At 29.6% G+C, this 21,370-nt stretch overlaps 3 protein-coding genes and 2 pseudogenes across 11 annotated transcripts; 1 reads left to right on the top strand and 4 right to left on the bottom strand.

Annotated features, from left to right (window-relative positions):
- Window positions 1-1,821: 1,821 nt before the first annotated feature.
- LOC149890053 (uncharacterized) lies at window positions 1,822-4,921 on the bottom strand (annotated as a pseudogene).
- Window positions 4,922-5,774: 853 nt separating this feature from the next.
- Window positions 5,775-8,258, top strand: LOC149890052 (uncharacterized; annotated as a pseudogene). The gene is made up of 4 exons (XR_016451807.1): window positions 5,775-5,799; window positions 6,189-6,344; window positions 6,630-7,394; window positions 7,537-8,258. The product of XR_016451807.1 is annotated as an uncharacterized LOC149890052 (transcript).
- Window positions 8,259-11,451: 3,193 nt separating this feature from the next.
- LOC149890051 (uncharacterized) lies at window positions 11,452-11,817 on the bottom strand. The gene has a single exon (XM_090085219.1). It carries the CDS (start codon window positions 11,800-11,802, stop codon window positions 11,452-11,454), a length of 351 nt encoding a protein of 116 aa, XP_089941345.1. The 5' UTR covers window positions 11,803-11,817.
- Window positions 11,818-13,296: 1,479 nt separating this feature from the next.
- Window positions 13,297-15,855, bottom strand: LOC145184945 (uncharacterized). Its single transcript, XM_090086078.1, has 3 exons — window positions 15,640-15,855; window positions 15,226-15,554; window positions 13,297-15,051 (listed from the first exon to the last, which is right to left on the bottom strand). Exons 2-3 carry the CDS (start codon window positions 15,455-15,457, stop codon window positions 14,570-14,572), a joined length of 714 nt encoding a protein of 237 aa, XP_089942204.1. The 5' UTR covers window positions 15,458-15,554; window positions 15,640-15,855; the 3' UTR covers window positions 13,297-14,569.
- On the bottom strand, window positions 13,297-20,274 carry LOC149890050 (uncharacterized). Of its 8 annotated transcripts, none has more exons than XM_090086072.1 (4): window positions 19,855-20,272; window positions 18,434-18,730; window positions 16,216-16,728; window positions 13,297-13,788 (listed from the first exon to the last, which is right to left on the bottom strand). In XM_090086072.1, exons 1-3 carry the CDS (start codon window positions 20,188-20,190, stop codon window positions 16,222-16,224), a joined length of 1,140 nt encoding a protein of 379 aa, XP_089942198.1. In that variant the 5' UTR covers window positions 20,191-20,272; the 3' UTR covers window positions 13,297-13,788; window positions 16,216-16,221. The 8 variants fall into 8 exon arrangements, 7 of the variants coding, with proteins under 7 accessions (XP_089942198.1, XP_089942200.1, XP_089942199.1 ...); XM_090086074.1 differs by having other exon boundaries at window positions 16,255-16,728; XM_090086073.1 differs by lacking the exon at window positions 13,297-13,788 and adding an exon at window positions 15,734-15,855 and having other exon boundaries at window positions 16,255-16,728.
- Window positions 20,275-21,370: the final 1,096 nt, after the last annotated feature.

The following is a 21,370-nucleotide window of genomic DNA, read 5'->3' as shown; positions in this document are numbered from 1 at the left end:
GTTCGAAAAAAGGCACAAAGTTCGAAAAAAGGGTTATGAAGTCCACGTAAAATAGAAACATTATAGACGAAAGTATTATTGAACTAGATTTAGGATGAATTGAACAACACAAATGGCGATAATGAAGTATTATGAAGAAAGAAGATGAGAATGATATGAATTACGTGGAGAGAACAAAGAAACCACCAAAATTTGAATCTGTAGTTTCGGAGTTCTCTAAGAACTTCATGAATGACCCTAATATTACAGCTATGCTAGACAAAACTGGGAAACTAATCAGAAAAACAGTAATTTTAGCCACTACAGTTTGAAAGGCAGGCAAAATAATGATAAAACTGATCTCAATAAAAAAATGTGAAAGAATTAGAAATAATATCTCTTTTTTGAATTTCTTTATAAACTTTTGCACGATTGTGTTCTCAATCAAGCTTGAATTTCTTCTTTCCATTACAAGTTATAATTTTTTTGAGTAAACTATATTATGTACATATTAGAGGAAAAATTGTTACAAGTTTCATTCGTTTTCAGTGAAAATGCAAAATGTCATGACAAAAAAATGTGAACACTGTTCCTTATTATTGGAGTACACCTAATCTAGCAGATCCGAGAAAACCCTTTGGTACGCCGATAGGATATACCCTTTGACTTCAAAAATGTAACTCCCACAATCAGGCATTCGGAGATGCCAGAGAAAATTGAATACAAAATTTGACAAAATTTTTGCATATTTTGATAATAGATGCAGCCATTTTCAGAATTTTTATAGGATGAATTCTAAGTTTTGAATTTTAATTGATATTTTTAAATTTTTAATGTATTAGTTATTAACAAATAGAATTTCATCGAAGCTTAACTAAATCGAAAGCTCTCCGTGAAAATGTTTAGCTACGTTTAATTATATTTGACGCAAAAGTATTTTATTTTCGAGCGTTTAGAGTTTGGAATTTTGATTGAAATATTGGAAGTTTTGTTATTAACGCACTTATATGCAAATTCAAAATAAAATTCCTAGTTAAGCGAAGTTTTTTGCCGAAGGAACCCCAAAAAACAGTACGAGTTAGCGAATGGTCCGACTTAACCAGGGTACGACTTAAGCGGATGATTTTACAGTAATTTGATAGAGAATGTTCAAGGGGAATTGAAATTCCGTCCGAGTTAATAATAGTCCGACTTATTAAGACATAAATTATAAAAAAATAACTATAATTAAGTATTAAAAATAAAAAGTATAAAATAAAAGTATAAATGCAAATATAACATTTTTTAAAAATGTATTTAAAAAAATAATTATTAATCAAAAAATAAAATTTTAATGCAACAGGGGCACAGTAAAATTATCTGATGAATCAATTTTAGTAGGGAGACAAAGACATTTTTTGAAAACCATTGAAACAGATAAAAGTTGCAATTTAGATAAACTGTTTCTAGACACTTTACAAATTCCTAATTTTGTTGATGAAATTGGAAATATAAAACTTTCATAAACAGTTAAGAATTTTTCACAAACAAATGTAGTATTAATATTTATAAGTAGTATATTATGAATGAGATACGGTACACCATCATTTGTAATAAAACAGTTATCTCTATTTGATGTTGAAAATCTTTTGACAAATGAATAAAGCAGTGAACATTGTAAACAAGAAATCCTTTACCATAGAGACTTATACCTTCATTTACAAATAAAACAAGTAATTTGTGAGCATATTCAGAGTAATTCTTAGAAAACACTAGATCTATCAAAATAGTTATAGCTACATTTAGTAACATAAAATGATTGTATAAAGGCAATGATAAAACATTTGAGAGCACTAATGGGCTTAAAGTAAAAAAAAAAAATGAAATTCAGTAGCTTTCCAATGTAAAACTTCATGAGCAGAACAAAACTTTCTTGCAAATTCAGAACGGATATTTTGTGATAAGGAGTTTAGATTATTAGACGACTAAGTCATTGCACGTGTACCAATTTAAATGTGCGAAGGACCTTTTGCGCCTTTCCAATAAAGAATCAATCGCTTCATGACTCCTAAATAAACTAGATGCATATAATCTAGACCAAACTGACTTACAAAACCAACATTCAATGGTTTTAGAGGACACTCCTTGAGATGATGTTTTTTGTCAATCATATCAAAAAAAGATAAATCTGTTTGTAGTTGTGCATTGGTTTCAGGATAAACTAATTTGCCATCATATTCACCATTTGTTGTGCATTTTTCACATGATTTTTAACCAGAATGACCTTTTTATACCTTTGAGAAATGCTCTAGCAGGTGCATCACAGATAAATGAATGAATTTGAACAGAATACTTTTCCGCTATTATATTCCTACGATAAATGGTTCTTTCATACTGAAGTTCTTTACAATACAAAGTATTGGTCATACTGAGACACAAGAGCTTTTGAAAAGAGGCAACCCATCTACATTAAATTGCAAGAGGATGTTTGTATTCTCGAGTATAAACAAATTATTAATGCAGTTTTTCAAACCATTCTCAAGTCCAATGTGACAATAATCTCCTCCACTTTTTAGTTTTTCAACTTCAAACATTGTAGGTGTTTTTAATAATGTCCTTGGATGTTGTGATAAAGCTGGCAAATATGGTTTAAGAATGCATAGAAGTGATGCAAGTGTCACATGGGTTATTTCATATCGCAGAGACTAATCGCGAAGTATGTTTAAATCAAGTTCAGCTTGTTTTTTTAGCTTTTCGACGAATGGTGGAGTATGAATAATCTTTTGTATAGCTATTCATCTTCTAGATAATAATTAACTACAAAAAAAATCAGCATATACTTTTTTATTTACTTTACTTTTATTTATTTATTTTCTTTTTATAACAAAAATATTTTTAAAATTTTTCAGTGCATGAAAAATAATTTTTTTTTTTATACTGCACTTTGTAAAAAAATATTTACATAATTTTTTGATAGATTTTAGTTAAATAAAATACAATAAGTTTAATGAATATTTATATTTAAAGATTAGAATCTCATTAAAAACTTTGATACTACTATCTTACAGTGAAAACTTTATTACAAAATTGTTTTTGTCAACTAAAGCGTATTACAAAAATTGTTTGTGCTATTCGTACAGTTGCGACGGCTAAGTTATTTGTAAAAAAAACGTAAGTTTATGCATTGGAGAAGCATTGGCCCAATCCAAAAATTTAGCCAATGTTATTTCATACATTGGGCCAATTACTTCTTGTTAGCTGGGTACCGATATGATATCGCGCAATTTAAAACCTTCAAAAAAATGTTTAATCTAACAAACGCGTGGCGCACGAAGCACAAAGACGAACGCGCTTTTACCTGGAAAAACAATAACGTTAAATGCAGACAGTGGCCAATGCTATAAATATAAAAAACGAAGTTTTTTCCGTAAAACACGAAGCTTTTACCGTAAAAAGCGAAGGAAAAAAAAGTCCATTGCTATAAACATTCAAAAAATTCCGTTTTTAAGATAAAAACTTCGCTATTAAATCCAATGCTATAAACGAACCAGGGAATCGCCTTTTCAGATAAAAAATGCGTTTTTTCGAAAAAAAACTTCAGATAGATTTTTGATCTCAATTGTAGATATTTTCTTCATGATTTTTAGCGGCCACTGTTGGAACAACGTTAGCGCTTCAAAATCATTGAACATTCTTTGTTTGTGTTTTTATGTAGATATTTTATAGATAAAACTGAAAAGGATTTTGGTAACTTCATAATAAACTAATTACTTAAAATCTGCATTTAATCGATTATTCAGTTCCTTGTTGTGCTTCGTTAACAATGCATGCATGAATTTAAAATTCCATACTTATTTATGAAGGTTTTCGATAGTAATTTTGGTTAAACAAATTTTTCATAGTGTTTGACAAAAGAAAAGTATAATAGTCGATAAATATGCCATATAATACACAAATACACAACAAAATAATACACAAGTACACAACAAAATAAAATGCTGTGTAAAGAACTTAAAATGCTACTAGCAATAAAGATTAAATAAAACTTCAAATTGTTTATAGCATTGGCCCCAGGAGAGAATTTACTACCCACGCGACGACGCGAAAAAGCGACAAACATTTTCACAAACACTCTCTCTGACCATGACTTTGTAACGACGACTATGCATTTAAAAACGGTAAGGAGAGGACCGAGATACTGGAAACTAAACTGTTCCCTTATCGAAATCGAGGAAGTCAAACAAACACCAGCCTCTGCGCTAAGAAACCCACATATTCTTCTTTACTAAAATGGTGGGACGACTTCAAAACACTAGTAGCGGTGGATTTTCAAAAAAGCGCGGCGCTAGAGGGCGAGAAAAGAAGGCGCAAAATTAAAAAACTCGAAGGAGAACTAAGGCATCACGAAAAAGGCAAAGCGGCGAACTACGAAGAAATCTCAGAAATACGCAATTAGCTTTTGGAAATGCAGTTCCCCGGCGTATGCGTGCGCACTAAACAAAAACTGATACAAGAAGGCGAAAGACCGTCGAAGATACTATTTAACTTCGAAAAAACTCAGCAACGACACAAAACCATCACGGAGATACGACAAAACGATGGAACGTTAACAAATGAGCCTGGCGATATTTTGCTTTCGCTGAAGACCTTTTACCAAAACCTGTTCACGAAATTAGAACTTTGAAAAAACGGCCAAGACTATGTAGGCCAAGACTACTGTCGCACATCAACAAAGCTCTAAGCAGCGACGAAAACGCAATACTCAATGCGCGCCTGACGAAAGATGAACTGAAAATTGCACTGTTCCTTCTCGAAAGCGGAAAATTTTACTGGCAGGATTTTGAAGACGAATTCGAGGATCTCGCCAACCACAAAAAAAGACTACTCCGTCCATGCGAAAATCCATTATATCTCTGATTCCAAAACAAGGCGACCTTTCTGACCAAAAAAACTGGCGTTCCATTTTCCTCCTAGGCGCAGACTGCAAAATAATAACGAAAGCCCTTGCGCTAAGACTTTCAAGAGTAATGGGAAAAATCATAGAGCCAAACCAAACGTGCAACATCCCGGGGAGAAATATCTTTTTAAACCTACACCTCGTCCGGGACTTAATAGAATACACTGAGCTCAAACAAACGCCATGTTTCATCTTGTCCACAGATCAGGAAAAGACTTTTGACAAAGTTGTTTGCGCTTTCCTTATCAAAATTTTGCAAAAAATTAAAATTTATTTTTAAGTTACTTGAAATTGGTTTTCTACTTATTTCATTATAAACATTACACTTTGGTTATTTTGAATCTTATACTTTTCCCAAATTATTTTGCTTTTACCAGTCCTTTTTTTCTTTCTATCTTTTTGTGTATAGGAGTGTGTGTATGTAAATTTCTTGAGTTCATTCACTATTTATTGATCGTTTTTAACTTTAGGATGAAGATGAAATTGATTTTCTTAAGGTCTTAACTACTGATAACCAGGTAAAAGAAGATTTTCTACTTAGGAAAAATCTTTAAAGAATTTTTTCCGAAGAATGTTTAAAAATTTCTCAATTCTCTCATTTTTTTAGGAGAGATGAGAATTTTCATAAAAATCTTAAAAATTCTATAGTTAAAATAGATACAATAATTTTCTTAAGTATTTTAATTTTAGTAATTAAATTTACGTAATGTAATTGGATCATGAGATAAGGAACTTAAGTAATTTTTATTTAATTTACATTTAGTAAATTTATCTAGCTTTTTATATATGATACAAAAACTTATATTATAATTTTTCATTATTTATTTTAAATTTTTATCTTTAAGTTTAAAAATTTTGAATGCCACTGATTCCTAATCAGATTAGTATTCAGGGCATTCAAAATTTGCTAATATAACTTTTGTATAAGGTATCAGCAGTTAATAAGCACCATGAATAGGCTCATGGTTATAACCTGGTTGAAAATATCAGCATAACAAAAGTTAAACTTCAGCTATTGGTTAGAAAAACTTAACAAGTTAATGTAAACAAATAAAAAAAACATGTACACCTGAGTTGCTGTTGTTTGTTTGTTTTCCTATCGATGAAAACAATGATCTCTTTATTCCCGAAGATTGTTTTTCTCTACCTCTCCATAAAAATATACAAATATTGCTTCAGAATTTAAAAAAATACTTGGTCGGTCCAGACGATCTTTGAGAGGAATACTCAGCAAACAGAACTGTAAGTGATGTTAGAGGATTTTTCCATCTAGTTGAATCTTTGGAAGATATTTCTAAGATTTTCAACATTAAGAATGTTCGCGAAAAGTATATTGCTAAACTTCAGGTTAAGCAGCTTAAAGCTGGTTCCATTAAGAAGTATCTTTTTTCTCTTTCTGATTTCTGCACATTTTTAATTCTCGACAAAAGTGCGTGAGCTATTTCTGGTTTCCAAACTGCTGCTTTATCCGATATGAATTTAAAACTTCATACCTGGAAAAAAACCTAAAACAGAGCTGACCGTCGAAACTTTTGGCTACGTCAAGAGCGCGACCATGATTCATTGGTAACCCCAACTCAGGTTTCCATGTACTTTGATTCACTTAAAGCTAAAGAAGCTCGTATATTGTTTGAATTTTTTCAAATAAATCAACGGCCTGTAACTCAAGTTGAATACATAGCTATGAAAGATCATTTATTGGTCTAAATTCAAGTTGGAAATGCGCATCGTTCAGGCGTTTCGGCGAATATTACGGTAGAAGAATTTAAAAACCATAAAAGAACTGAAGACAGTTTATATATCATTTCTGTTGAAAAACACAAAACCTTCAATACTTATGGTCAAGCTCACGTAACTTTTGAGGCTGAAATTTTTCAATGGTTAAATATTTTTATAACTAAAGTAAGATCCCAAATAACAAGCAACTTTAAAAACATTTTTTTATCATGGTCAGGACAGCCCTTGAGTTCTGGGGCCATAAGTAAGCAACTAGGCTCGCTCTGGAAGAAAGCTGGAATTTTTAAAGCTGATTCTGGCAAACGTTATATCTGCGCTACACTTTTTCGTAAAGGTGCCTCTATTGGTGTGCGGCAAGTCAAAGTTGGCGGGACTCGCAAAAAATTGCAGACCTAATGGTGCACTCTCTATCTACGGCTGAAAAGCATTATTTTACACGACGGAAAATAAATACAGCTGCAAGTGCTTGTAAAGCAGTTAGATCTTATTTTCAAGGGGGAGAAGTTACTTCAGTCTTAACGCCTACTAAAAGTACAAAAACAAATTCAGTTGAAGATAGTGGTTTGAATCCTAAAAGAAAGAAATGGACTGCGTAAGAAGAAGACCTCTTATGACATGCGTTTGTCAATGATATCCCACAATCAGTGATGTTGTCGACAAAATGCTAATACTTGGAATTCAAACAACGCCGAAAAAGGTTTATGACAAATTGAGAACCATCTTACAATCTTTACCTGCTAAGGTCTGTAAACTTTTTAAATTTGTTCAACCAGAACTTTAACAAAAATACACCTGAAATAAATTTTATAACCCTAACTTGTCATGAGAAGTTCCATGTTTAAAATTTTCTTAAGATACAGAAATTTTTTTAAACTTTACTTTAGACCAATGTTACACCAAAAAGACAAGAAATGTTTAACAAGCAAGACATCTTACTCTTGCATTCCACTTGTGAAGATCTTATAAATGGTGGACCGTTAAATCAAGAGTGAATTGAGGATTTTGTAAAAAATTCCTTTCTATTTACGAAATATAACTGGCAGCAATTTAGAACCAGAATTGTGTATGAATGAAAAAAAGAGAACTCTCTCCATGAAAGAAAGTTATTTTGTAACTTTTTTATTTTTTGTATTAATTTATGTTAACATTAAATTTTTATACATTATGCATACCATATTGATTTATTAAATTCTTTCAGAGAGAGTCATGAAAATTAAGTCAAGTGAGAAATGTATTTCGGCCTGTGGAACATTAATTCAAAAAGCACCTTTCAACTTTTACTTTGAAAGATGCAAGTAAAGAAAATATCTGTTGTTTAGTGCATGTTTCTTTCGTTGTTTTTTTGTTGTTGTTGTTGTTGTTGTTGTTGTTGTTGTTGTTCCTGTTGTTGATTTTCTAAATACCGTGGTGTGACGTAACAAAGTCTCATGCTATAAGAAAGTCCTTATATAACAAATGATAAGTTTTGTATTTTATAAAATATTTACTTATGAAAAGTAATTAGCGAATTAAAAACTAAAAGCAAGTTTCTTTCATTTTCAACTATTTTTCATATCAGTACTCTGTGAAATTTTATTTTCAGAGTTTGTTTTTATATAGTTATTCTACCAGCATACCTTACATAATTTATTACACAATATATATATATTTCAATCTGTATTAATATATATAGTAATATTCAATATATATAGTAATATATTCAAATATATATAGTAGAATAATATATGTATAGATTTTTATTGCGTTTTATTATATATATTTTCCTATGTATACTTTTTAATTGCTATTTAATGCAATATATGTAGTAATTATATAAGATTTTTTGAAAATATATATCTCTATCACTTTTTACAACTGATTTATCCTGGTTAAAATGGTCACTGCATTCATCACTTACATATCCTAGACATTGGCGCTCGCACATTGGAGCTAGAATCTCCATTGTGAATGAAAACTATTTTTTATATTAAAATTTCAAGTATATACACTAAGCACTACAAAAACGTATTTTTTAAAAAGAAAATTCCTGTTTGGTTCTCTATAATGTTACACTAACGAAAGTGTGTTAAGTTTTTATCATATATCCAAAAAAAATTTTTCTAACCAATATCTATACATGTTGTGAAAAAGCAAAATCTTTTTTAGAAAAATGCCTTAAAAGCAGTTTTAGAGACAATTTAAAAAAAAAAAATTTTTTTATACTTTTCAACTTTTAACAACAGGAACTTGTTTTCCCAGACCTGCCCAGTTTGTACTTTAAAGCTCTATGTTCTCCAATCAATATAAAGTAAATGCAAATAAAAACCTTTTGTTAAAAGCTAAATCAATAACTAAAACAATTTAGAATTTGATTTTTTTATCATGTCGTATTAAGAGAAATCAAAGTTGAACTGTTATTCTTAGTAACTCGCCAAATCTATAATTAACTCGCCAAATCTTTGATTAAAAACACCAACCTCAATCTCAAAAAAAAAAAAAGTAATAAGAAGCTCATAAAATTTTATCCCAACGGGTTAAACCATTTGATCCGTATTAAGTCTAGTTAATAAATTTGATAATGATCCATTTAACTCAAAAAAAGTTATTTATTTTTTGCTGAAGATTACAACTCTAAATAAATGTGGGCCGATGAAACAGATTATTTTTTATTACATGCCATAAAGAAACTGCTTTTAAATTATGATGACTTTACGTGCTAAACTTGAGTCAAAATATTTTGATTAGGTGTTATTTTATAATAAACATAAAGTGTCGCCAGCTCATTTTAATCTCCACCGTGCTTAAAAGCCACAATGGCTTCGTAACCTTATTCTATTACTATCCATGTCAATCAAAGTCAACAATCCGTTTATTCTAATTTAAAAGCTAATAATTTTATTTAGTTGGTTTTCTTAATCCAGCGCATAAGTTGTTTAACTAATTTCATGATTATCATTTAATTGTATTTGTTTGTAATACTCTTCAGTAACATCACTGATAAACTGAACATGGGAGGATTGGTTTAGGGTAAAGTGAACCTTTCGTCAAAGTCATGAATTTTTCATATTATTTTAGTTTGATGGTATAAAAATGATTGGTCACTACAAAAAAGGTTTTCTAAGAAGATACATTTTAACGAATAAAATTCATCTAAAAGACGTCTATAAGATAGACGTCTACTTGGCGTTCATTCACAACATGATTTCAGACATCTTTTAGACCAGTTCTCAGATGCATATTAGATGCATTTTAGATATCTTTTTGCTTTTGCAGAAAAAAATAATAATAATAATAATAATAATAATAATAATAATAATAATAATAATAATAATAATAATAACAATAATAATAATAATAATAATAATAATAATAATAATAATAATAATAATAATAATAATAATAATAATAATAATAATAATAATAATAATAATAATAATAATAATAATAATAATAATAATAATAATAATAATAATAATAATAACAATAACAATAATAATAATAATAATAATAATAATAATAATAATAATAATAATAATAATAATAATAATAATAACAACAATAATAACAATAATAATAACAATAATTATAATAATAATAATAACAATAATAATAATAATAATAATAATAATAATAATAATAATAATAATAATAATAATAATAATAATAACAATAATGATAATAATAATAATAGTAACAATAATAACAATAATAACAATAATAATAATAATAATAATAATAATAAAAATAAAAACTATTTTCATTTTACAAGCAATTTTTATATTATGAAGATGTTTTATTAAAGAATAGAAAATAAAAAAATAAAAAATAAACAAAATTTTTATAGTTAATTTAAAATCCTTTCAAGATGCTAGATCCATTCTAAAAACTAGTTTTTGATTGTTACGGTCCATTCTAGAACTTTCTAGATACAACAGAACATTCGAGAATCTTCCATAGAACCCTCTAGATATATAATAACGTTCCAGAATGTTCTGTATCTTTCTAGGAACTTTCTATTTTACTATAAATATTAAGTTTGTGATATTATTGTATTGTATTGGTATTACTGAATCAAAAATAAAAGCTTTACTGAAATCGAACTTTTCTTTGGATCTGTTAAGAAACATAACAGATTTTTGGCGACGAAGATGGGATTTGATTCAGATTTCAATGGTTTAACTGAACTAGACGGTTTCCCCTCAATGGATTTTGAAGGTTTAATTGATTGAGCAGGACTTGATTCAGATTTCGATGGTCTAATAGAACTAGATGTTTTCCATGCACTGGATTTTGTAGGTTTTATTGATTGAGCAGGATTTGATTCAGATTTTGATGGTCTTATAGAACTTGATGTTTTCCCCTCAATGGATTTCGTCGATTTCACTGATTGAGTATGCGGTCCTCGATATGTCATAGTGAAGACAGAGCCTGATGGTCTAGTCTGGCATCGTCATATTGAACAACTCAGGCATCGCTACAACTCCGGGAGGTGGAGGAGTCAATAATAGTACAGCCCGATTTGTTGTCGTGTGAGCCGACTGGTCAAGATAAAAAAAAAAAAAAAAAAAAACAAGTCAAAACAAGACGATCTAGTAGATGCCTATCAAAGAATAATCAAAACGCTTGCTCTCCGTAAAACCAAGCTGGCGAGGAGATGTTACGGTCCATTCTAGAACTTTCTAGATACAACAGAACATTCGAGAATCTTCCATAGAACCCTCTAGATATATAATAACGTTCCAGAATGTTCTGTATCTTTCTAGGAACTTTCTATTTTACTATAAATATTAAGTTTGTGATATTATTGTATTGTATTGGTATTACTGAATCAAAAATAAAAGCTTTACTGAAATCGAACTTTTCTTTGGATCTGTTAAGAAACATAACAGATTTTTGGCGACGAAGATGGGATTTGATTCAGATTTCAATGGTTTAACTGAACTAGACGGTTTCCCCTCAATGGATTTTGAAGGTTTAATTGATTGAGCAGGACTTGATTCAGATTTCGATGGTCTAATAGAACTAGATGTTTTCCATGCACTGGATTTTGTAGGTTTTATTGATTGAGCAGGATTTGATTCAGATTTTGATGGTCTTATAGAACTTGATGTTTTCCCCTCAATGGATTTCGTCGATTTCACTGATTGAGTATGCGGTCCTCGATATGTCATAGTGAAGACAGAGCCTGATGGTCTAGTCTGGCATCGTCATATTGAACAACTCAGGCATCGCTACAACTCCGGGAGGTGGAGGAGTCAATAATAGTACAGCCCGATTTGTTGTCGTGTGAGCCGACTGGTCAAGATAAAAAAAAAAAAAAAAAAAAACAAGTCAAAACAAGACGATCTAGTAGATGCCTATCAAAGAATAATCAAAACGCTTGCTCTCCGTAAAACCAAGCTGGCGAGGAGATGTTACGGTCCATTCTAGAACTTTCTAGATACAACAGAACATTCGAGAATCTTCCATAGAACCCTCTAGATATATAATAACGTTCCAGAATGTTCTGTATCTTTCTAGGAACTTTCTATTTTACTATAAATATTAAGTTTGTGATATTATTGTATTGTATTGGTATTACTGAATCCAAAATAAAAGCTTTACTGAAATCGAACTTTTCTTTGGATCTGTTAAGAAACATAACATTGATTTAAAAACATCATAACTTAGCTGTTTATAAATTTTTGCCCCTAAAAATGGCCTCTCAAGATGGCGGAGATCAGAGCTCTTAGCGGTGATCAATGTACATTTTACAAAGTTTTACAGAAATACAAAAAAAAAAAAAAAAAAAAATGATTAGAGCTATTTATGCTAGAAAAACAAGACTATGAAATAAATTTTTAAAAATTTTCAAAGAAATAAAATGATTAGACAACGAAAGAAATTGTTTAAATATCAAACTTCTAAATATTCAATTTAATTTTTAAGTGGAATTTACGATTAAATTAATATTTATGCAGTGTACTAGAAGGTTGATTACACAACTGCATGTTAAGCGGCAGTGGTGTCTACTTACAATTTTGATAAACTTTATATTTTCAATTTTTTTAGCAAGATACCCGATAAGTACATCCTGCATGAACTATTAGCTGAGTGCTTTAAGTACACACAACTCATGGGTTCCTTCTAGGATTATTTAATACATGAATGTAATTAATGGATATATATTATTTGATAAGAATATTAAATAAAAGATATAAATTTTTTTATATTATACTTTATTCTTTCCCGCCTTAAAATGACTTAAAGGCCCCTTAAGGGTCCCTTAGTGGTTCAGGGTATTCTAAGAGCGAATTTTCTCAAACAATTTTTTATCAAAACTTAAAAATAGTAGCTTACATTTCTTTTCAGCACAAAATTAGTATATTTTTGATGGTTTTTTAAAATTAGGGTGTGTTTAGGGCAGATCCTAATAAGGGGTGGGTTAGGGCTAAATTCGGGCTAGCCCGAAATTGGCTCTAATTGAACAGAACTTTACCGTAATGGTTAGGATAAAGAAATAACAGATAAACTGCGATTATCATGTTAAAGACTAGAAAAAGGGGGTAAAAGATGATAAGAAGTTGTTTTTATTATAGGTAAAAAATTTTAGCACACAACCTCTTTTTAGAAGGAAGACTTCTTGATAAACTATTTCTTATTGATTCAATGAGAAGAGAAGTGTGTTTAGCTTGAGACAATAAAAATATTTTTTACATAAATATATACAAAATATGTGAAGCACTACGTCAGTACTAACATAAAAATGAATTTAAAAGTTTTCGCATATAGACTTATCAAAAAAAGGAATAAGTTAAAGATGAATAAATTTGCAATGAAGATGAGATGTGCTATAAGAGACGGAGACAAAATGAAAATTGCATACAACACTGCCAAGTGCTCCGAAGCAGGATGTGGTAAGTGATTGTGTTTATGGATCTAAAGATCCAAGATTACAAAATGATTAACGAAGTTCAACATTCGTTAGAATCAGAGCAAGTAATAAAAGAAAAATTGAGTAAAAAATATGTTACAATTTTAAATGGGATTAGCAATACAGATACAGCTCTAACAGCTGTATCTATTGGATTAGTTGTTGTTGGTACTTAACTATTATCCACTGTTGTTTCAGCAGCAATTGTAATAGCAATTGAAGAGCAGCTTTTGGTTTAGGATTTCTAAACATATTAGGTGAGTTTATAAACAAAAATACGATTAAAAAGGTTGAAAAACATGAAAAGATAAAAAAGATTGCAGAGGCAAAGCTAATTACTATTAATGATTCTGCTTTAATGGCACTTAATGATAATTTTGTATCTCGAGAAGAGCTTGATGTTCTTGTGATACAAAATTATCATTGAGTGCGGTTAAAACAGCATCATTATCAGTATCATTGTTCGAGGTGAATTATCAAAGTATAGAAAAATGAAAAAAAGAGATCAAACTCACGCAACATTAAAATATTACTCATTAATAAAGGAAAAGAAAAAAAAAGTCATTAATGAATGGAAAATAGTGTTGATTGGTGTCAAAAAAAGAAAAAAACATTTATACAAGTGCGTTAATTGAAAAAATATAATTACAGTTTCATTCAACAAAAAAATTTTTTTTAATCTTTATTTTGTTTATGTTTTTGATCTATTACACAGGGCTGCGTTTGAAAAAAAATTTTCTGTTCCTGGGGGTTTTTTAGGTAATTCCTAATGAAATTGGCCTCCTAAACCCGAATATGATATTCATTTTGCTCAATCAGATCAGGCTATTGAAACACTGCAGACCTGATTTTTTAAGAAAAACGTAATTTTCAAGAAATCTCTCATTTTTCATCCTAGTAATGTAATACATTGCAATAATTAATTGTGAACTGAAAAAAGGCTCAACTTCACTCCTTTATAAACTTTAAACTTAGAAACAACTTGTGAAGTAATCAAATTCTGTAAACAAAAAATCTATTTCCCACTAAGAAAATTTATTTCCCATTAAGAGCCCCCCTTCTCTTGGTTGGTAAGGAATGCCAAGTGCCTCTATTAAGCCTTTTACATTATTGCAATATACCAACGAGCTAGAAGAATCAACTTCAAAGAACCTTTGAAACTTTTCTTCTCTGTTTCTATACCAATAGAAGGTAGATTCTTTGAAGAGGAGATTGCTCTCACTAAGACGTGAACCAAGAAGTTGTGCATTTTCTTTAGAAAGACCAAGATCTCTGGTCAAGTTATTTAATTGACTTTGAGTGAGTGGTCTTGGCAAAGTCATGCTAGACGTTGGCTCATATGTCACAGATATTTCAGTGTCTTCCACTTTTACACCCTCCATATCCTCTTCAAGTTCGCCTTTCTCAGGTGGAGAAGGAACTGGAACTCCTGGACCATATAGTACTGGCTTAACGGCAGAAGGAATATCAGGATAGACCACCATGTGTTTGTTTTTCTTATTGACACCTGAAATAATTTACATATTTATTTTCAGACTTTTATCCACTTTTTTATACAATTTAAAGAATTTTTTCGTTGAATTTTAACACAATTTTTATAAACAATTCAAACTTCATTAGACTGTAAAAAAAAACTATGTTTGGATTAGTTAAATGTTGTTCTTTTAAAAAATTATCTTACCTTGAAGATTGGTCATACAAAAATAGCAGTCTGTAGTATGGTCCTTGCCTTCTCTCCATACCATCGGTACACCAAATGACATACAGTTTGCTGTGCCCTCAATCCAGCGCCTTAAGGCTACGACACAGGCTTTGCAGCATATATATGTGAGGGAAAGCTTTTGTCTTGATTGCCAAGCCTTATTCCGAACTATGTATTGTAAAGGGACTTTACTAACGTAGTTATAGTGCATTGCTGGTAGTTATGGTACATTGCAGAATCTGTCGGGACTATTTTTACATTTTCAATTCATTTTTATGAAATAAATTTTATTTATCTCATATATTAGCCTGTAAAAAAATTGACAATGATAAATAAAACTTTATAAATATACTTAAGATACTGTTTTTAGATATATTAATACACAACTGTCACCTGGGAATTGCAATAAATTGGACACTCAGCTGTTATATGCGGTAAAGAGCCCTAAGTCTGTTTCTTAAAAACTAGACCTTATTAACAAATTTGAATCCTAGATTCGGATTTAGAAGGCAAATTTCATTGAGAATCACCTAAGAGAACCCTAGGAACATTTTTGACGCAGACCAGTGTTATAAATCTTGGCTAATAGAAGATCGATTACAGTTCGTCCTAAAGGATTACCAAAAGAGAAATGATTTAAAATGTTAAATGTAAGTTGGTCCGGCAAAATAAACTAATGCTTAATTAAAAAAAACAACATATCTATATTCGTTTTTTAATAATTTATTATAGCTTCATTTTTGAGGAAACACCCACTAATACAAGTTTTAACTAACAAATTATATATAATCATAAGTTTTAAACAGGTTGCTTCTTAAGGGATAAGACATAAGCCTTTAATAAAATAAACTAAAGAAATAAATAAAAAAGAATTAAAGTATTTCGTTAAAAAAAAAAAACAATCTGTAAAAATGAAATTCCATATTTTAACTTGATCTATTTTATTTATAAAAAAAAAATGAGACAAACCACATGTTATTTGTAAATGTAATATTTATCCCAACCGACCTTTATAGCTTTGATTAGATCCCCAAACAAAATGTTCTTTGCACAAATGAGGCTCTGCAAACCAGGGACCTTGAAATACTCTGTAATCAAATGACTTTGCGGACATGAGTATGTATCATTGAGCAGGTTTTTCATGTTGTATTTTTCATCGTTTTTAAATGGTTCGCTATTTTTTGAAAAAGCAGAAAGATCATTAAACCAAAGATTTATCATTAAATTTGGTGAGCAGCCATGAATTGCAATGAAATAAGAACTTGCGTTTTTAAAATTTGTAAACTCTGGGATGAATTGTGCCGGAGGATCATGATGAATCACTGTAGAACAACTATATTCTTCTGCAATTGGAATAGCATTATTCCAAAGGCTTGTTTGTTGATCTCCGTATTGGTGACAAACCATTTGGTCTTCAGATTGATTTAACATTTTCAATATGACATCTTTTGAAAATAAAACGAAACCCTCATCAACACGGAGCTAAAATTGAAATGAACTAATACTTCCCTCATAGATATTAGCTGAATAAAATATTTACAAAACTCAAAATAACCTAATATAGAGCATTTGAAATGCAGTGACAAAAAAATGAACCGAACTCATAGTTTATAAGGAATAAAAACATGTAATGATGCTGCAGTCAAAAGAATTAACCTATAGAACATAAACTTTATCTTCCTACCAACATTTTTTTCAAATTAAACTGAAACTTTATGAACCTTAAAATTTTGAAAAAAATTGCTGCTTTGAATAAATATTGCGGGTTTAATTGAATAACCTTTTTGTGCAGTATAATCCAGGGTTAAGCAAGGTTACACAAGGTAAACTGGTATTGCATATTTTTACATCGAAGTTTATAACTTTTCGTGTTTAGACATTTAAATAGTGTAAATGTCGGATTCTAAATTACAGACCGGTTTTTTTTAGACAATATTAAGAAAAACTTAAATTACACTATGCAGCGTTTCAAGAATAGATAGTATTTTAGCCTGTGGTGTATTTATTTATAGTTTTTTAGCCTGTGGTGTAAATTATTTATGAAGCCATGTATAACAATAAAAATTAATTTCGATTAGAAGTAAATACCAAAAAGAACCAAATTACGTTCTAAACTAATAACTTTTTATACAACCAATTCATCTATTCCTAAAGAGTTTGTATCAATTTTTCGTGTAATGGTAAAAAGTACTTTTTTATGGAACCTAAAACCGCAGTCTCTATGTTCTTGGTTCTAAACAATATCTTTAGAGTTCTGCGAAAGAAATTCTGCATCAGATGTATGTGTGAAAATTTTTAACGCTCTAAGTTTTTAGCTTCGAAAAAGGACTTTCTGAACACCATCAATTTTGAGGACTTCATGAATAACTGGTTCTTACTAAAAAAAGGACACATACTTACTTTAATTTGCTATTAGCTGCAGCCTTGTCATGAGCAATAAGTATTTTGGGTAAACTCAGCAAGGAAATAAGAAAGAATGGTTCGTCCACTATTTGAATAAAAGTTGGAACTATTCTATTTCCTCTTTCAGTTCCTATAAATTTATTGCTACAAAACTTCTAAAGGTTTTTGCAAATGTAGTTGAAAATAAAATTACCAGGTTAATTCATTCCTTTATAATAAAAAAAGTTACGAATGACGGCTCATTAATCTATTTGTACTGCTATAATGTACATTACAAAGTTACATTCCTCTAAATGAAACTTGAAAATTCCAACGTTGGCAACGTAGTTATCTGTGCGAACACCACGAACATCAATCAGATTTAGAGAAATAAAACTCAATATGAAATTTCTGTGATATCTAATGCCCATTGATAAGTATCTCAGTCCAGAGTTTATGGTTCGAAGCTTGTTTTTTTCAGAGTGCAAATCATCTATTTATTGAGTGGTATTGGTTATCTTTAGCTAAATTATAAGCATAATTCGTTTTGATATTCTCACTTGAAAATTAGAAGAATTATCAGTCGAAAATTCACTGACTTTACAACATCAGTAGAACTTGCTGGGAAACTTTAAAGACTTGCTGAGTAACTTTAAAGGTTAACTTTCTAATAAAGTGAGATAAAAAGATTTATTTCCATCCTATTTCTAGTTATAGCCTTTTAAATTGACTTTAAATTCATAAGAGCTATGTTAGTTACTGCAGCATCTTATAAAATATATCTACAATTTATTGTGGGTCTTACAATATTTTCCAAGCAATGACAATAGCCGTATTGGATCATTTTCGGATAAAGTGGTAGATTTGTTACTAGACGATCCAAGGATAAATAATAATCATCGTCTAAGTGCAATAGAAAGTTGTAATCATAAGTTATGTAGCTCCATACAAGTTGATAAAGCAGCCTCCCACCAAAATCCATTGGGCTCATAGATAAATGGAATACTAAGTCACCGCACATCTTCTGTTCAGCCTGAAGATTAGAAAATAGAGCATGGCCTGGATCTAATTTATCTGTGGCAAACATACACTTGATTGAAATCTAAAGAATTAATGGTAGTACCTTTTTACTAAATAACAACTAAGAGATAGAGAGGCTACTCGTACTAAATTAAAACCTTCATAAATTTAGTCTTATCTTCTAGGGTTAATCTTAAAGCTTGAGTTTAACTAAACATTGAAAATAATCTTAAAATAGTTGAAACCGAAAAATGTTTTAATGAAAGAAGATTTTAGTATGTGTAACCTCTTCACATGTTGTATGTGATACTTTTATATATCTGAGTTATCATTTAATTATCTAATTATTATTTATTATAAATTTATAATCAAAAAACTTTGTATGGCTTTTCTTTTAAAAATATTTAAAAGAAAGAAAACAAATTTAACCAAAATTAAAGGTTCCAAAATTAAAGTGGTTCGGCATCAATATCGTTCAGAAACATCTGTGTAAAATCTGTTAACAGGAACCAACTTAGAAGAACACGGTTTACAAAGTATTGCTATTTGCAGCTTTTTTACCGTAACAACATTTATCGCACAAATATAAAAAGTTTAGTTTGCAAATAAGGCAAAACCAAACTGTTCATCATAATTTTTACTTGAAGGAAACTTGAATCAGTGAAAAGGAATGCACGTCAAGAATGAGCTATTGCAACACAATTAACACCATTTTCCCAAATTTAAATTTGAGATTAATTTTTAACGATTTTCCTTTAATCTTAATGGACGCTTATTTTATTTTTAGCACATCTATGGGAACGTGGGAGGGGGTTTTTTGATGAATTACGACAAGCCATTAGTTTTTGGTGTAACTAAAAAATTTGTGCCATGCAAAGAGTTGTTAAGTTTTTGGGAAAAAATCCTGTTTCACTTTGGAAGGAAACTTTAAAAAACTTTCGTCTTTATCCATTTCAAAAGTACTCACCTTAATTCAATAAATTTGTTATGAAAACATTGTTCCTTTTTACCGCCACTGAATGCTTACTTAATGCTTGTTTTATTGCAAGTTTATTGTACTTATTATACTTCACTGCTTGTTGCATTTAATATACCACAAAGACATAGAAGCCACATTTTCTCGCATGAGACTGGAAAAAACCCGATAACACAAAAATTCCTAAATTTTAAATGTTACATTATGAAAAATAAAATTACGAAATTCACCTTTGAAGATCGGCATCGCTTCATCCACGAATTACGAACTGCCATTCTTCTATCGAAATTCCGGGGAGAAGATGTTATCAGAACTAAAAGTTGGAGCTTTTCTCTTTTAATGGGAGCCGTCAAATTAAAATACGAATATATTGGATTGTTAAGTAGCTTTTGAATGTTTTCATCAAGTGAGTTACTGTTGGAAGCATAGTGGCTTTCATTAATGGAAGTCCAACGCTTGTAGACGTTATTAAGGATTATTGACCGATCAAAGATCACCAAAAAAAGTTCAATATAACATAATACCAAAATGACAATGAAAAAAACAAATTTTATACTGAAAAACATAGTTTATAAACTCTATCTACTTTTTTTTCATATTTTACAATTTAACAAATGACAATGACAAAAGAAGTTGTAAAAATTGGAAGCTCTCATTAATTATTCAAAAAAAGCTATACAGTTGGGGAGAGTTGTACTGAATGGACCATAAATTTAGACTTTTTTTTTTATAAATATGATTAATATTTATATTTTGAATAACTATGGTTAATTTTTTATTTCAGACATGATTTACCCAGCAGGGAAATGACGTCTTTTAGACCATCTAAGACTATTCTAATTTGTAGACGCGTATAATTTATACGAATGTTAGACATAAAAAAAACAACGTCTAACTACAGAGATTCTATTTATGTCGAATTGTAGAAGCATATAAGATGTATAAATGTTAAATCATTGATCTTCATCACTGATTAAGACATTGATCTTCTTTTTGGTTAAGTATAGATGCATTTAAGATGTCTTTTATAGATTAATATTAACTGAAAGAAAATAATAAAAAAATTGTTTTTATAAAACCACCATTTTATAAATGACCGCCATTAAAGAAACGTGCGTCTAGAACGGCAGAAACTTGTTTCTAGAAAGGAATAAAAATTTATACGTAGCTAAATTTATACAGACCTTTGAATAAATTAAGTCATAATAATAATAACAATTTTTAATGAGTTTTAAGTAATAAAATTGTATGCTATTGTAAATTACTTTCTATTATAACGACGAAATATTTTCATGGTCTTCGTGCATAATATTGTACTAAAATTACTTCATGATCTGAAAGATAAGAACATTATTCTTAAATTGATATTTTGATTTTTAGATTAAAATGTAATTATAATATAAGCTTGTGCTTTTATAATAATGCATGGTGTTTTATAATAACACTAGAAATTGCTTTAGTGATTGGCTGTGCACATAACTTTTCAATTGAGAAAAATAATAAAGACGACAGCGAGAGGAAGGTAAATACAGATACATTGATGATACAGTTTTGTTAAGTCACATTTATTAAAAAACAACAAGATTATATTTTTAAATTAACTATTATTGCTTTTCTTCTTCTTCTTTTTTTTATTATTACTAATATTATTACTGTTATTATTATTTTTATTATTATTATTATTACTATTATCATCATCAGTATTATTATTATTATTATTACTGTTATTATTATTATTATTATTAT

The sequence above is a fragment of the Hydra viridissima genome, unplaced genomic scaffold (genome assembly GCF_058129835.1).
Source record: "Hydra viridissima isolate aposymbiotic clone 2 unplaced genomic scaffold, HvirCarnegie_v1 scaffold_4, whole genome shotgun sequence".
Lineage (NCBI taxonomy): Eukaryota > Metazoa > Cnidaria > Hydrozoa > Anthoathecata > Hydridae > Hydra > Hydra viridissima.
The sequence above is the reverse complement of the archived record's forward strand: the minus strand, read 5'-3'. Positions and strand labels throughout refer to the sequence as shown.

Bases quoted from the DNA above. Each gene is read 5' to 3' on its own strand.
- LOC149890050 (XM_090086072.1), bottom strand. From the start codon at position 20,190: ATGTTTTTCAGTATAAAATTTGTTTTTTTCATTGTCATTTTGGTATTA. The intron at 18,731-19,854 runs GTGAATTTCGTA...TTAATTCTTTAG, and splicing joins AGCGATGCCGATCTTCAAAG to ATTTCAATCAAGTGTATGTT. The intron at 16,729-18,433 runs GTAAGACCCACA...TTTCAATTTTAG, and splicing joins GTCATTGCTTGGAAAATATT to CTCCGTGTTGATGAGGGTTT.
- LOC149890051 (XM_090085219.1), bottom strand. From the start codon at position 11,802: ATGACATATCGAGGACCGCATACTCAATCAGTGAAATCGACGAAATCC.
- LOC145184945 (XM_090086078.1), bottom strand. From the start codon at position 15,457: ATGCACTATAACTACGTTAGTAAAGTCCCTTTACAATACATAGTTCGG. The intron at 15,052-15,225 runs GTAAGATAATTT...AAATTATTTCAG, and splicing joins TTGTATGACCAATCTTCAAG to GTGTCAATAAGAAAAACAAA.